We start from the raw sequence: 17595 nt of genomic DNA, 5'->3' as shown, positions 1-17595 counted from the left end.
TGGGAGTAGTTAGTCTCCCAGTACCTTCTTTCAAGAGCCACTGGCAAATGCATCCTCACATAACAACAATCTGCTGGTCTCTGCTCACCTCCCAGGTTCTGGTCAGTGGTTTCTTACCACCAGCTGCTCCTCGAACCCTTCCCTTCTTAAAGAGACACTACACAATATCTAAGGATACATTAACAAAAAGAAAACAATTGCAAAACCCTCCCCCCCCTTACATAAGGATCAAACATAAATAAGTATGCAGATGATCAAACATAAATAAGTATGCAAATGATATAAGTTGTCATTGATGTAAGTTGCCCACTTTGTATTTTTGCAGCATGAGATAAGAACTGGGAAATAAACAGCCTCCTTTGGCCTTGTTCACATAGGCAATAAAGTCGCGTGATTTTGTAGCGTTGCTACAATGCTACAAATCGCATGTATGAGAAGCCCTTGCTTTCCTATGGGTTCTTTCACAAATGCGATGTTTTGTAGCATGCAACAACCCGACAGAAAAACCTTGCGGGTCCGGCAATATGCACGCGACACACGAGGTTTTGTAGCACATGTTCCCCTATAGAGCTTTCCTCCCGTGTTTTCGTGCGGTGCGATGCAACTTTGACAGTAGAAAATCCTACTGTCAAAGCCATAACCTAAGCCCTGGCTGCAGGGAAAAAATAAAAAATACACATACAGCAATTGATTGGTTCAATCACAGCCATTAATGAAGTGCTGGCTGTGATTGGCTAAGCTTCAGCCAATCACAGCCAGCGTTTCCAGAAGGCAAGGATTTTTCAGAACAGAAGAAGATCAGTGTCGGGAACTGGGAAGAAGATGTGGCCGGGCTGAAAGCGCGTCTAAGATGATGTATGTCTATTTATTTTTTCTCTTCTTCAGCTGCAGCTTATTTTCGGGGTAAGGCTTACATTTCAAACCTCCCCCGAAAATCCTTGCATGTGATGCTACAAAGTCGCGTAACTTTGTAGCATCACATGCGACTTTGTAACACTACAAAATCATTGTATTGCCGCGAGAAAACGTGGCGATATAGCACGGACCAGCGATGTGATATCTCTGCGATTTTCTCATGGCAATGCCGTGTCACCCGTGTGAACGAGGCCTTACAGACATAGAAGAACTGACTACCAAGTAAAGTAAAACTGTGTCTGTGCAGCGTCCATGGAGAAGGTTTCGGTGTAGGAGATGGCGGGGATTAGAGTAGGGCCTTGTCATGGAGGTACTGCCATTTCCCACCTGAAGGGTAACAGGAAAACAAGTTCCAGGGGCCAAGGGCAGGCTAATAGATAGGGTTTATAGCTTACTTGGCTCTGTGGTTATCCCGGGTGATGCCACTGCTCCTTCCTGCGCGGTGAAATTGGCCATGTAATAAAGTCCTCACGCACGGGTAGCAGTGAAAAACACACAATTGCCAGGAACGGTCGGCAGCTGGAACTTCACTTGAACAACTCGCATATATTACAATACGGTGGATGGAAGTAGTTGTAATAAACACACCAGTGCAGGCAGAATTAGTGATGAGGACAGGGAGGCAGACACAGGATGATACCGGGCCCACAGTCCAAGTTATCTGTGCAGCACTGCTCCTGGAAAAATATACTCTATAGGACAGTGATGGCAAACCTTTTAGAGACCGAGTGCCCAAACTGCAACCCAAAACTCACATATTTATGGCAAAGTGCAAACATGTCAGGGGGCGGGGCTTATCACGTATCATGTATGATTTTACACCCGTCGTTTTAAAAAGCACAGGGCTGCTATCAAAATAGACAGCGTGCAGATTTTGACTGCTTTTTGGATGCGGAAATACTGCAGAATGTCCTGAGCAGAAATTTCTGTGGAAAATTCTGCAGCATTACCGCATCCAAAAAGCAGTCAAAATCTGTACGCTGTCAATTTTGATAGCAGCCCGCAGTATGACAGCGGCCCCCCACAGCGGCCCCCAGTATGACAGTGACCCCCCACAGCGGCCCCCAGTATGACAGCAACCCCCCATAGTGGCTCCCAGTATGACGACGGACCCCAGTATGATAGCGACCCCCGTGTGACAGCGACCCACTGTGTGACAGTGACCCTCCCCACACACAGCGGCCCTCAGTGTGACAGCGACCCCCCAATAGCGGCCCATTAGAGTGACAGCGACCCCTCCCCACAACGGCCCCCAGTGTGTCAGCGACTCCCCCCTCACAGCGGCCCATTATTGTGACAGCGACCCCCCCCCCCCTCACAGCGGCCCATTAGTGTGACAGTGACCCCCTGACAGTGGCCCATTAGTGTGATAGCGACCCCCCACAGCGGCCCATTAGTGTGACAGCGGCCCCCAGTGTGACAATGACACCCCCCACCCCCATTCCCCAGAATCCATATACTTATCCACTCCTCCTCTGCTCGGCGTTGCTGCTGGTACTGATCCCGATGCAAACTGTGATGTCAGTGTGCTGCTGGACGCCTCCTCCCCCTGATCTCGCGAAACTAATAGTAATAGGAGACGTCAGGGGAGGGAGGAGGAGGATCCCGGCTGCACACTGATGTCACAGTGTGCGCCGGTATCAGCGCTGCTAGCAGCGCAGTGAGTGAATGCCAGCAGGGGAGCCGCAGACCCTGCTGGTAATCACAAGTGGTGAGTGGCCGATGGCGGCTTGTGCCAGCAGGGAGGGCCCTGCGTTCCACCTCTGCCATAGGTTAACCACCACTGATATAGGAGAACATGAACTCGCTACCTGTCACACCCTCGTTTAGCCAGACTTAAACTCTGCATGGTGGACTCCACACTTCAGGCACACTTCTTAAATAGTGGTCCTAGAGAAAAAGTTCCAGGCCACCTCTCTTCTTCTTCCATCTTCACCACATACAGGTTGAAGGTACCTATAAGTAGCCAGCACTCCACAGCAAGCTCTCTTGTCAAACTCCAATTCAAACTCAAGGAAAAAGACCCGATCATCCACCTTGCAAATACATATATGAAACATGGTCACATGGCATACAAAGGATACATTTCCAGACATGACCCAGACAGTAACCCATTCAGTGCTGAAGCTAGGCAATACACTTCATATTCATGCAACATAAAACGTACTGATAATACATAGATCATCCAGCACCTTCCAGAAACTTCCAAACATGAACTTCTGTACACTACATCTTATTCTTTCATGTTGAGAAGACTGTTTCCATATAAAATAGTTGAATGCTGCACCACGGATAATAGTTTAGCAATTAAACTTCCAAACTAGAAGAGCTATACTTTGCCAGACAGATGAAAAAAGTGTCTCTGTGCCAAAAACCTGTGTAAGAACAACGGTCACTGATAAAGAGGTGAACAGTAATTATTGGGAAACATTTCTGTAAATAATACAACTGATCCGCTCACTTAGCCACCCCGTTCTTCTATAAATACAGGTGCCATTAACAGGCAAGCTGCAGTGCTTCATGGGACATTCTTCACATGGTGTCCAGTACGAAATAAGGATGACTCCTGCTTTCCAATTGTTACTGTGTCTCTGCCTGTTGGGTAAGCTCAGACATCGTTTACTACATGCCCACACAATGGCGCTCTGTTAATTCATAGAGAACAACTGTGATTGAAACCTTTTAAATATGCTAAACATTTAAAGTGGCAGTCAACATAATAATGTCCAATTTAAAATGTTTTTTTAGGGAAAAATACTATTGATAACCTATCCTGAGGGGTGTGCCGCTTGGGAACCTGGACAATCTGCTGAGCAGATGCATGTTATCAGTGTTGCAAATAAACAGGGGTTGGAGCTAGAGATGAGCGAACGTACTCGGTTCGGGTGTTTTTGGACTCGTGCACCGCTTTTTCCGAGTAACTGACTACTCGGACGAAAAGATTCGGGGGGCGTCGGGGGCGGTGTGTTGGAGCAGGGGGTAGCAGTGGGGAACAGGGGGGAGCTCTCTCTCTCCTCCCCCCCCCCCCACTCCCCTCTGCAACCCCCCACGCAACCCCGGCGCCCCCCGAATCTTTTCATCCGAGTAGTCAGTCACTCATCTCTAGTATGAGCAGAAGCTTCTGATCTGACAGCTGTGTAGTGGCTGGCACTTGTAATCACAGATGCAGCTCTCATTGATTTCAAGGAGACCCCAGCCTGCAGTTACAAGTGCCGGCCACTACACTTACGCTCCACCCTTGTGCATTTGCAGCGCTGACAGTGGGCGCTCGATCAGCTGATCACCCGAGATTCAAAGGGTAGTTTTTATTGATACCATTTAGGGGATAGATATGTATTTTTGATCGATTTTTTTTTTTATTCAGTTTTTTTCTAGGAGTCGGGGTGAGCAAAAAAAAAGCTCAATTCTGGCATTGTATTTTCTTTCCCACATTATTTGTCATTCAGAATTATTAATGTGATATTTTAATAAGTGGACTTTTATGACATGGTGATATCAATTTTTTTTAATTAATCTTTGATTTGACTGGGAAAAGGTTTTTTCTTAAAACTTTGCAATATTTTTTATTCTTGTAATAATTAAAAAAAACTTTATTTTTAATTTTATTTTTATTTGCTAAAGGCGACGTACACTTATGATTAGAGATGAGCGAGCACCAAAATGCTCGGGTGCTCGTTACTCGGGACGAACTTTTCGCGATGCTCGAGGGTTCGTTTCGAGTAACGAACCCCATTGAAGTCAATGGGCGACCCGAGCATTTTTGTATATCGCTGATGCTCGCTAAGGTTTTCATTTGTGAAAATCGCGGCAATTCAAGAAAGTGATGGGAACGACACAGCAACAGATAGGGCAGGCAAGGGGCTACATGTTGGGCTGCATCTCAAGTTCACAGGTCCCACTATTAAGCCACAATAGCGGCAAGAGTGGGCCCCCCCCCCCCGCACTGTCAGCATAAAGATCGTTCTTCTCTGCCGCAGCAGTAACAGCTGTAGCAGAGAAGAATGATGTTAGCCCATTGAATTCAATGGAGCCAGCAATACAGCCGACTCCATTGAATTCAATGGGCTAACATCGTTCTTCTCTGCCACAGCTGTTACAGCTGTGGCAGAGAAGAATGATTTCTCTTCTATATGTTCTCAATGGGGTCGGCGCTGCTGCCGCCGGCCCCATTGAGCGCATATAGAGAAGAGAACAGGAATCGCAGATCGCAGATAGGTGCGATCTGCGATTTCTGTTCTATAATTTATCGGACGAGCGCATAAAAAGCGCTCATGTGTCCGATAAAAATTCGCCGGACGCATGCACAAATCGCGCGAAAAACGCCCGTCTGACTAAGGCCTTAGTCAGACTGGGGTTTTTTTCGCGCGATTTGCGGATCGCATGACGGATGCGCATCCGCAAATCGCGTGACCAGTGCCCGAAAATCGCCCGAAAATCGGGCGGAGCTGTCCAGCGCATTGCATTCAATGGAGCCGGCAATACAGCCCGCTCCATTGAAAGCAATGCGCTGCGGGTGAGTGTGGGATGAATTGTGGGGAAGGGCTTAAATATATAAGCCCTTCCCTGCAATTCATCCAGAAAAGTGTTAAACTAAAAAATATATATATACTGACCTGCTCCCGGCAGCCGGAGTTCCGCGCGGCTGTCCTGCAGTGGGTGTGAAGGGGGTGTGAGTCAGACCTGCCCCCTGATTGGCTCAGCGCTGAGCCAATCAGGGGGCAAGTCTGACTCACACCCCCTTCACACCCACTGAATGGGTGTGAGTGAGACCTGCCTCTGATTGGCTCAGCGCTGAGCCAATCAGGGGGCAGGTCTGACTCACACCCCCTTCACATCCACTGCAGGACGGCCGCGGAACTCCGGCTGCCGGTAGCAGGTCAGTATATATATATTTTTTAGTTTAACACTTTTCTGGATGAATTGCAGGGAAGGGCTTATATATTTAAGCCCTTCCCGACAATTCATCCCGCGATCGTCGGCAGCCCATTGATTTCAATGGAGTCAGCTGTATTGCCGGCTCCATTGAATTCAATGGGCAAACATCGTTCTTCTCTGCCACAGCTGTTACAGCTGTGGCAGAGAAGAATGATTTGTCTTCTATATGTTCTCAATGGGGTCGGCGCTGCTGCCGCCGGCCACATTGAGCGCATATAGAGAAGAAGGATCGTTGGGGTCCTTGAAGCCTAAAATCACTCCTAACACTCTCCCTATAGCAGCCCCGGCATCAACAGCACTTTCCCTCAGCTAAGTGAGAACGCATCTGTGGCGAGCCGCGGGCCGGCAGATTTTAATACTCGGGTGACACCTAATCTCGCCAGCCACTCACTGCAGGGGGGTGGTATAGGGCTTGAACGTTGCAGGGGGAAGTTGTAGTGCCTTCCCTGTCTTTCTATTGGCCAGAAAAGCGAGCAAATTTCTCAGGGAAGAAAATGAAAGTGACTCGAACATCGCGTGGTACTCGTTACGAGTAACGAGCATCTCGAACACCCTAATACTCGAACGAGTATCAAGCTCGGACGAGTATGCTCGCTCATCTCTACTTATGATCATTTGATCACTCATACAGTATAATGCAATAATATAGTTCTGTATTATTCTACATTCCATCTGGCATTCTATTAAGACGTTCCACATGCATCATATTGTAGGGACAAGTCTGCTAAGTTATTATCCCAAACAGCAAAAATTATAGGGGGAAAATTATTAAGAGTGGTATTTCCAATGCCAGTCTTAGTACAATTTCCCCAAGCACATGGAGTGCTAAATACACAAAAAGGCGAACACCACTTCAGGTATTACACACATCCCTGACACCTCCATGCACCTTCTCAAAAATGTACGCCAGGTCGGACCTGATGTACATTTCTGGTATAATCTATGCCAGTTTATAGCATACATTATACATAAATCCATCAGTCTGTGGTGGCCACACCCCCTCCCAACAAACCCTGGTATAAAGATAATTTTCTTTATGAATTTTATGTTACTTTTATGATTATTCCTTAACCTACAATTTTCCAGGGCTGAGCTACACAGCGCCCCAAGGGAGAAATGTACGTTGGTGTGTGACATCAGATATTGAAGACAAAAAGTGCAATGATCTTGCAAACTCTTGCACCATCAATGAAATTCACCTAAAATGTGTGAAAAAATCCAGCACTTCGGACTGCATGAAAGCTATCAGTGTGAGTACATCTTCATGGAAGTCCATGGCCATTCATAAAGTAGTGGCTTGAACCAGGTTCAACTGCTGAACAATGAAGTAGATTTCTCTCCCAATCATATCTTGTAGTGTTACCTGAAACCAGCATACCTGGAAATATAGACTAGAAAATTAGAGAAAGGCTACAAAGAGAATCTCCAGCTCTGGGGACAGTGTAATTTTAAATTTATCCTGCAGTGGCGCTGCAGGGAAATTGAGCATCTGTTGCAGGAATCACCCATAGATTGAGCTGATCGCTGGTGATTGTTGTGATCACCATATTGTCGAGGGAACCTTCTAATAAAAGTAAAATAAATGACATTGATTAGCCTATTGTTTTTCAGGATGGAGAAGCAGATGCTATTTCTCTGGATGGTGAAGATATTTACAAAGCTTCATTAAATCCTTTTAATCTGAAGCCCATTATGGTGGAAAGTCATTATCACAGAGGTGAGCACTAATCTCATGTGACTAGAGTTATTATTTTTTCTTTACTGTGAAATAACAAGCTTAGGCCATCAATAGTAGATTAGCAAGGGTCTACCTCCAGTCCCATTGCACTGGTCGGGCTTGGTATTACGCGCAAAGCTCCCATTCACTTCAATGGGAAAATTGCCTGCAATACCAAGCTTGGCCACTGCAGTGCGAATGGAATTAGCTTCTTCACGAAGAACTGAACTCAGTGCACAAGAGCATTGGCCTGCTGAACTGCTCATCCACAGGGATCCCAGGTGGTAGACTACCACTGATTTTCTATTGATGGCTTATTGTATGGATAGGCCATCAGTAGTTTACAACTGGACAACCCCTTTAATTAACCTGCATACAACACTCCTACATGTTTGACCATAGAAATCATTATGTAATACAAAATTATCAACCTAACAGTATGTGAAGTGACTGCATATGAATGGGAGTTTAGTATGATTACAGTAGTTTAAAAAAAAAACAAAGTTAAAGGGCTTATCCCAAGTTTTAAACTTATTTCCTAGCTGCAGGTGCAGTGGTCGAGACACAAGGCCCACGCTGAGGAGTTGGAAGGGTAGGGATGGCAATTGTCATGGTGGCTCTACCAAACTCCTCGCTGGAGAGACGCATGCAACTTTGACCAATACACCGCTAGGCCTCTTCCAGGCAACGCTGATACAGCGATTAACTGTATATGGGTGCAGTGGATTGAAGAAGTTGTCACTCATGACGCCACCGTTCCTTCACACTGTTGATTCTCTGGCAGTAGAAATACTAGAGTCCACATAGAATCATAGAATGGTAGAGTTGAAAGGGACCTCCAGGGTCATCTGGTCCAACCCCCTGCTCAGTGCAGGATTCACTAAATCATCCCAGACAGATAGTTGTCCAGACTTCCATTGAAGGAGAACTCACCACCTCCCGTGGTAACCTGTTCCACTCATTGATCCCCCTCACTGTCAGAAAGTTGTTTCTAATATCTAATCTGTGTCTCCCTTTCAATGTCATCCCATTGCTTCTGGTCTTTCCTTGTGCAAATGAGAATAGAATCATTAAATGGTAGAGTTGGAAGGGACCTCCTAGCTTATTGGGTCCAACCCCCTGCTCAGTGCAGGATTTACTAAATCATCCCTGACAGATATTTGTCCAGTTTTTGTTTGAACACTTCCATTGAAGGAAAACGCACCACCTCCCGTGGTAACCTGTTCCACTCATTGATCACCCTCGCTGTCAGAAAGTTTTTTCTAATATCTAATTTGTGCCCCCTCCCTTTCAGTTTTATCCCATTGCTTCTAGTCTTTCCTTGTGCAAATGAGACTAGGGCTGATCCCTCTGCACTGTGACAGCCCTTCAGATATTTGTAGACAGCTATTAAGTCTTCTCTCAGCCTTCTTTTATGCAAGCTAAACATTGGACACAGTATTCCAGATGAGGTCTGACTAAAGAAGAGTAGAGGGGAATAATTACCTCCCGTGATCTAGACTCTATGTTTCTTTTAATACATCCCAGAATTGTGTTTGCCTTTTTGGCTGCTGCATCACATTGTTGACTCATGTTCAGTCTATGATCTATTAGTATATCCAAGTCTTTTTCACATGTGCTGCTCAGCCCAATTTCTCCCATTCTGTATGTGCTTTTTCATTTTTCTTGCCCAGATGTAGGACTTTGCATTTTTCCTTGTTAAATACTAGAGATGAGCGAGCGTACTCGTCCGAGCTTGATGCTCGTTTGAGTATTAGGGTACTCGAGATGCGCGTTACTCGAGACGAGCACCACGCAGTGTTCGAGTCACTTCCATTTTCTTCCCAGAAAAGTTTGCGCCATTTTCTGGCCAATAGAAACACAGGGAAGGCATTACAACTTCCTCCTGTGAAGTTCCAGCCCTATCCCACCCTCCTGCAGTGAGTGGCTGGGGAGATCAGGTGACACCCGAGTATATAAACTGGGGCCGGACGCGGCTCGCCACAGATGCACGCTGAGAGACATTAGGGAAAGTGCCGTCCTGCTGTAACTGCTATAGGGAGAGTGTTAGGCTGTTATCTTCATCTTCAAGAACCCCAACGGTCCTTCTTAGGGCCACATCTGACCGTGTGCAGTACTGTTGAGGCTGCTTTTAGCAGTTTTGCACATTTTTTTTTTTGTACATCGGGCGTGCAGACCATAGCGTCCTCAGTCTGCAGTCATTTTACTGAGTATAGGGGCAGTACTGGTGAGGCAGGGACAGTGGTACAGGGAAAGAGATATACTGGCTTTATAGGCAGTGGGCTTTTTCAAAAAAATTGGAAAAAAAAATCTTTGGGCTGCCTGTGACCGTGTTCAGTTTACTGCGTGTCTGCTGGGGGTAGTAGTCGCTCACTATTACCCAGCTAGGTGTTACTGCAGGCTTGCGCATAATTGTTTTCTGGCTGCACTGTGCTTTCAATAACCACAGTCATCCTCCAACAGGGAAATCCATATACAGGCAATATAGGCCGTGGGCTTTTTCCCAAAAATTGGAAAAAAATACTATATTTTGGCTGCCTGTGGCCGTCTTCAGTTTACTGCGTGTGTGCTGGGGGTAGTAGTCGCTCATTATTACCCAGCTAAGCCTGTGACCGTCCACAGTTTACTGCGTGTCTGCTGGGGGTAGTAGTCGCTCATTAATACCCAGCCTTGCGCATACTTTTTTCTGGCTGCACTGTGCTTTCAATAACCACAGTCATCCTCCAACAGGGAAATCCATATACAGGCTATATAGGCAGTGGGCTTTTTCCCAAAAATTGGAAAAAAATACTAAATTTGGGCTGCCTGTGACCGTCTTCAGTTTACTGCGTGTCTGCTGGGGGTAGTAGTCGCTCATTATTACCCAGCTAAGCCTGTGACCGTGTACAGTTTATTGCGTGTCTGCTGGGGGTAGTAGTCGCTCATTATTACCCAGCTAAGCGTTACAGCAGGCTTGCGCATAATTGTTTCCTGGCTCTGCTGTGTCCGCTACATGATCGCCGTCATCCCGCCAGAGGGAAAGAGTATACATATATACGCTGCATACAGGGTCTGTCTGGTTTTTCACCTCACCATTTTAAAAAATTGAAGCAAAATACTTAAAGAAGTTGTCCCGCGCCGAAACGTTTTTTTTTTTTTTTCACCCCCCCCCCCCCCCCGTTTGGCGCGAGACAACCCCGATGCAGGGACTTAAAAAAAAAAACGCTCAGCGCTTACTGAATCCCCGCGCTCCGGTGACTTCTATACTTACCTGCTGAAGATGGCCGCCGGGATCTTCTTCCTCCGTGGACCACAGCTCTTCTGTGCGGTCCATTGCCGATTCCAGCCTCCTGATTGGCTGGAATCGGCACGTGACGGGGCGGAGCTACACGGAGCTACACGGAGCCCCATTCAGAAAAGCAGAAGACCCGGACTGCGCAAGCGCGTCTAATTTGGCCATTCGACCATTTTAGACGGCGAAAATTAGACGGCAACCATGGGAACGAGGACGCCAGCAGCGGAGCAGGTAAGTGAAAAACTTTTTATAACTTCTGTATGGCTCATAATTAATGCACAATGTACATTACAAATTGCATTAATATGGCCATACAGAAGTGTATAGACCCACTTGCTGCCGCGGGACAACCCCTTTAAGGCCTACCACTGGCCTTTGGCCACTTGACTGGTTCTTCGCTGTGAATTCCAGTAGCTCAGTCATACACACCTAGGTCTGACTACAGGCTTGCGCATAATTGTTTCCTGGCTCTGCTGTGCGTTCCATAAGCGAAGTCAGCCTCCAACCACAGGCCAATAAGCGGCACATTTAATTACAGCATTCTGTTTCTGCTCTACTCGTAATACACCATGCTGAGGGGTAGGGGTAGGCCTAGAGGACGTGGACGTGGTCGCGGGCGAGGACGCGGAGGCCCAAGTCAGGGTGTGGGCACAGGCCGAGCTCCTGGTCCAGGTGTATCGCAGCCGACTGCTGTGGGATTAGGAGAAAGGCACGTTTCTGGGGTCCCCAGATTCATCTCACAATTAATGGGTCCACGCGGTAGACCTTTATTAGAAACTGAGCAGCGTGAGCAGGTCCTGTCGTGCATGGCAGAAAGTGCATCCAGCAAACTATCCACCGTCACCACCCAGTCTTCGACACCGTCCACTGCTGCATCCCTGAATCCTCTCGCTGCTGCTCCTCCCTTCTCCCAGCCTCCTCCCTCCCAGCAAATGACACATTCAGAAGAGCAGGCAGGCTCCCAGGAACTGTTCTCGGGTCCCGGCCTTGAGTGCGAAAAAATGAATCCTCTATCACCTGAGGAGTTTCTCATGACCGATGCCCAACCTTTGGAAAGTTCCCGGGATCTGGGTGAGGAGACTGGGGACTTCCGGCAACTGTCTCAAGACCTTTCAGTGGGTGAGGAGGACGATGACGATGAGACACAGTTGTCTATCAGTGAGGTAGTAGTAAGGGCAGTAAGTCCGAGGGAGGAGCGCACAGAGGATTTGGAGGAAGAGCAGCTGGACGATGAGGTGACTGACCCCACCTGGTTTGCTAAGCCTACTGAGGACAGGTCTTCAGAGGGGGAGGCAAGGGCAGCAGCAGGGCAGGTTGGAAGAGGCAGTGCGGTGGCCATGGGTAGAGGCAGGGCCAGACCGAATAATCCACCAACTGTTTCCAAAGCGCCCCCTCATGCCATGCCACCCTGCAGAGGCCGAGGTGCTCAAAGGTGTGGCAGTTTTTCACTGAGAATGCAGATGACCGACGAACTGTGGTATGCAAGGTTTGTCGCGCCAAGATCAGCCGGGGAGCCACCACCACCAGCATGCGCAGGCATATGATGGCCAAGCACCCCACAAGGTGGGACGAAGGCCGTTCACCGCCTCCGGTTTGCACCACTGCCTCTCCCCCTGTGCCCCAACCTGCCACTGAGATTCAACCCCCCTCTGAGTTCACACGCACGACCGTCTCCCGGCCTGCACCCACACCCTCACCTCCGCTGTCCTCGGCCCCATCCAGCAATGTCTGTCAGCGCAGCGTCCAGCCGTCGCTAGCGCAACTGTTTGAGCGCAAGCGTTAAACGTGCACATAGCCAAATTGATCAGCCTGGAGATGTTGCCGTATAGCCTTGTAGAAACTGAGGCTTTCAAAAACATGATGGCGACGGCGGCCCCGTGCTACTCGGTTCCCAGTCGCCACTACTTTTCCCGATGTGCCGTCCCAGCCCTGCACGACCACGTCTCCCGCAACATTGTACGCGCCCTCACCAACGCGGTTACTGGCAAGGTCCACTTAACAACGGACATGTGGACAAGCACAGGCGGGCAGGGCCACTATATCTCCCTGACGGTACATTGGGTAAATTTAGTGGAGGCTGGGACCGAGTCAGAGCCTGGGACCGCTCACGTCCTAGCCACCCCCAGAATTGCGGGCCCCAGCTCGGTGCTGGTATCTGCGGCGGTGTATGCTTCCTCCACTAAACCACCCTCCTCCTCCTCCTACGCAACCAGCAGTCAGTGTCGCGCGGTGTGGCAGCACAGCGGTGGGCAAGCGTCAGCAGGCCGTGCTGAAACTACTCAGCTTAGGAGAGAAGAGGCACATGGCCCACGAACTGCTGCAGGGTCTGACAGAGCAGACCGGCCGCTGGCTTTCACCGCTGAGCCTCCAACCGGGCATGGTCGTGTGTGACAACGGCCGTAACCAGGTGGCGGCTCTGCAGCTCGGCAGCCTCACGCACGTGCCATGCCTGGCCCACGTCTTTAATTTGGTGGTTCAGCGCTTTCTGAAAAGCTACCCACACTTGTCAGACCTGCTCGTAAAGGTGCTCCGGGTCCCACACGGACGCTGCCACCCTGCGGACCCTGCAACATCGGTTTAATCTGCCAGTGCACCGACTGCTGTGTGACGTGCCCACATGGTGGAACTCTACGCTCCACATGTTGGCCAGGCTCTATGAGCAGCGTAGAGCTATAGTGGAATACCAACTCCAACATGGGCGGCGTAGTGGGAGTCAGCCTCCTCAAATCTTTACAGAAGAGTGGGCCTGGTTGGCAGCCATCTGCCAGGTCCTTGGAAACTTTGAGGAGTCTACGCAGATGGTGAGCGGCGATGCTACAATCATTAGCGTCACCATAGCTCTGCTATGCCTCTTGAGAAGTTCCCTGCAAAGCATAAAGGCAGACGCTTTGCGCTTGGAAACGGAGGCGGGGGAAGACAGTATGTCGCTGGATAGTCAGAGCACCCTCATGTCTATATCTCAGCGCGTTGAGGAGGAGGAAGAGGAGGTGGAGGGGGAGGAGCCTGAGGAGGAGCAGGGGGAAGAGACAGCTGGGCCCACTGCTGAGGGTACCCATGCTGCTTGCCTGTCATACTTTCAGCGTGTATGGCCTGAGGAGGAGGAGGAGGATCCTGAAAGTGATCTTCCTAGTGAGGACAGCCATGTGTTGCGTACAGGTACAGGATGCCTTTCTCGTGACCCTCGCGTTAGACGCATTCTGGCCACTACGGATTACTGGGTGTACACACTGCTCGACCCACGGTATAAGGAGAACCTTTCCACTCTCATACCTAAAGAGGAAAGGGGTTCGAGAGTGATGCTATACCACAGGACCCTGATGGACAAACTGATGGTAAAATTCCCATCCGACAGCGCTAGTGGCAGAAGGCGCAGTTCCGAGGGCCAGGTAGCAGGGGAGGCGCGGAGATCAGGCAGCATGTACAGCGCAGGCAGGGGAACACTCTCCAAGGCCTTTGCCAGCTTTATGGCTCCCCAGCAAGACTGTGTCACCGCTCCCCAGTCAAGGCTGAGTCGGAGGGAGCACTGTAAAAGGATGGTGAGGGAGTACGTAGTCGATCGCACGACCGTCCTCCGTGACGCCTCTGCTCCATACAACTACTGGGTGTCGAAGCTGGACACGTGGCCTGAACTCACGCTGTATTCCCTGGAGGTGCTTGCTTGCCCTGCGGATAGCGTCTTGTCAGAGAGGGTGTTTAGTGCAGCTGGGGGAATCATCACGGATAAGCGTACCCGCCAGTCAACTGACAGTGCCGACAGGCTTACACTCATAAGTATGAACAAAGCCTGGATTTCCCCAGACTTCTCTTCTCCACCAGCGGACAGCAGCGGTACCTAAACAATACGTAGGCTGCACCCGCGGATGGAAGCATCATTCTCTATCACCATAAAAAATGGGGACCTTTTAGCTTCATCAATCTGTGTATTATATTCATCCTCCTCCTCCTGCTCCTCCTCCCGAAACCTCACGTGATCACGCCGAACGGGCAATTTTTCTTAGGCCCACAAGGCTCAGTCATATTACTTTTGTAAACAATGTTTATACGTTTCAATTTTCATTAAAGCGTTGAAACTTGCACCATAACCAATTTTTATTTTAACTGGGCTGCCTCCAGGCCTAGTTACAAATTAAGCCACAGTAACCAAAGCGATTAATGGGTTTCACCTGTCCTCTTGGTTGGGCATGGGCAATTTTTCTGACGTACATTAGTACTGTTGGTACACCAATTTTTTTGGGCCCTCGCCTACAGTGTAATCCTAGTAATTTTTATGGGCCTCGCCTGCACTCATGCTAGAGCAAGGTGTGTGGGGTTGGCCTACACCTTTGCTACATAAATGTAACTGGGGCCTTGTCTATACTGCAATACTGAATTGTGAAAGAGACTGTTATCTCCCTAAACTGCTGCAACAGGAATGTTACTGTGGTCTGTCTTGACTGCTACTATTACTGAAATGGAACTAATACTGTGCTCTCCCTATACTGCTGCTAGTGATATGTTACTGGGGCCTGTCTAGACTGCTACTACTACTCAAATGGAACTAATACTGTGCTCCCCCTATACTGCTGCTAGTGATATGTTACTGGGGCCTGTCTAGACTGCTACTATTACTGAAATGGAACTAATACTGTGCTCCCCCTATACTGCTGCTTTGGAATTGTAACTGGGGCCTGTCTTGACTGCTACTATTACTGAAATGGGCGGTTGGGCAGCATGTTACCCAGGAGAAGTGGCAGCGGAGTGTCATGCAGGCAGTGATTGGGCTTTGTTAGAGGTAGTGTGGTGCTTAGCTAAGGTATGCCTTGCTAATGAGGGTTTTTCAGAAGTAAAAATTGTTGGGGGGGGGCCCACTCTTGCTGCTATTGTGGCTTAATAGTGGGACCTGGGAACTTGAGATGCAGCCCAACATGTAGCCCCTCGCCTGCCCTATCCGTTTCTGTGTCGTTCCCATCACTTTCTTGAATTTCCCAGATTTTCACAAATGAAAACCTTAGCGGAGCATAGGTCCCATACAAAAATGCTCGGGTCGCCCATTGACTTCAATGGGGTTCGTTACTCGAAATGAACCCTCGAGCATCGTGGGAAGTTCGACTCGAGTAACGAGCACCGGAGCATTTTGGTGCTCGCTCATCTCTATTAAATACCATTCTGTTAGTCACTGCCCATTGTTCAAGCTTTTCTAGATCTTTTTAAATACTCTTTCTCTCTTCCCTAGTGTTAGCTATCCCTCCTTGCTTTGTGTTGTCGGCAAATTTGATCAGTTTCCCATCAATTCCCTCCTCCAGATCATTTATAAAAATGTTGAACAACATTGGGCACAGGAGAGAGCCTTGTGGTACCCCACTTGATACATTCTTCCACTTGGATTTGCAGCCATTTATGACCACTCTTTGAGTACGATCAATCAGCCAGTTGTGAATCCACCTAACAGTTGCCTTGTCAATCCCATATTTGGTCATTTTTTCAATAAGTATGGTATGAGATACATTGCCAAAAATGCTTTACTAAAGTCAAGATATACTATATCTACCACATTTCCTTGATCAACTCAGTTGGTGATTCTGTCACAGAAGGAAATTAGATTCATCTGGTATGACTTGTCTTGCTGGCTCTGGGTAGTTACTCCATTTTTATCCAAGTACTTGCATACATGCTGCTTAATAATTTGTTCAAAAATAATTCCCAGTATAGACGTTAGACTCACAGGCCTGTAGTTTCCTGGATCTACCTGCTTTCCTTTTTTGAAACTAGGGACAATATTTGCCCTTTTCCAATCTTCTGGGACTTCTCCTGCTCTCCAGGAATTTTCAAAGATTATGGCAAGTGGCTCAGCAATTGCCTCCGCTGCTTCCTTTAGTATCCTACGATGTAACTCATCTGGACCTTGAGACTTGAATTTATTTAAGTTAGCTAAGTCTTCCCTCACATCTCTCAGCTTATAAAAAGAAAATATAGTGGGTAGCGCTCCACGAAGTGGATAGAGAGTAGAAGGAAAATGAAATGAAAAATGAAAATTATATGTAATATAGGGTGCTGTAGAGAGATAACTCACCCCGTTGGATGGGCTCCGATGCGTCAAAATCCAGGATAGCGTATCAATCCACAATATGGATGGAGCTTCCTTACACCGGTCACTAAGGACATCTTGAGGAGAGCGTCATAGTTGATCCCAGAGATGAAAAAAACACCACGGGATAGGAAACAAACCAATAAAATGCAGAAAATAAACCAGCGCTCCAGTGTTTGGAAGATAACAGTCAGGAAATGCAGCTGTTTGTATTTGGATTTAGTTCTATAATGAGTATTACTTCACAGGGGTGCTTATTGAAAAGCAGCCCTGGATCCGAGATAGCAGGCAGAATTCAAACGATGTATAAAGAAATCTTTTATTTACGCCGCGTTTCGGCAGTAATATCGGCCTTTTTCAAGCTTGCGGCCGAAACGCGTCGCAAATAAAAGATTTCTTTATACATCGCTTTTCAATAAGCATCCCTGTGAAGTAAGTAATACTCATAGAACTAATTCCAAATACAAACAGCTGCATTTCCTGACTGTTATCTTCCAAACACTGGAGCGCTGGTTTATTTTCTGCATTTTATTGATCTCTCAGCTTATAGATAGCCTGCATTCTTTTATTCCCCCAATAGCACAAGTAAAATCAGTTGATGTTCCATCTACTTTCTAATAATAATAATAATCTTTATTTGTATAGCGCCAACTTATTTTGCAGCGCTTTCAGGCATGGATAAATGCAAAA

At 47.9% G+C, this 17595-nt stretch overlaps 1 protein-coding gene across 3 annotated transcripts in view; it reads left to right on the top strand.

Moving 5' to 3' along the window:
• Positions 1–3386: 3386 nt before the first annotated feature.
• The window catches only part of LOC136622626 (saxiphilin-like), a 261639-nt gene continuing 247430 nt past the window's right edge, over positions 3387–17595 (top strand). For all 3 annotated transcript variants that reach the window (XM_066598113.1, XM_066598110.1, XM_066598111.1), the window contains exons 1-3: positions 3387–3517; positions 6937–7100; positions 7462–7567. In XM_066598113.1, the coding sequence (XP_066454210.1) occupies positions 3436–3517; positions 6937–7100; positions 7462–7567 (352 nt within the window). In that variant the 5' untranslated portion in view covers positions 3387–3435. The remainder of the gene's footprint in view (positions 3518–6936; positions 7101–7461; positions 7568–17595) is intronic.

This window comes from Eleutherodactylus coqui, chromosome 1 (genome assembly GCF_035609145.1).
Source record: "Eleutherodactylus coqui strain aEleCoq1 chromosome 1, aEleCoq1.hap1, whole genome shotgun sequence".
In the NCBI taxonomy this organism is placed as follows: domain Eukaryota; kingdom Metazoa; phylum Chordata; class Amphibia; order Anura; family Eleutherodactylidae; genus Eleutherodactylus; species Eleutherodactylus coqui.
Note: the sequence above shows the minus strand (reverse complement) of the source record. Positions and strands in the feature narration are given on the sequence as shown.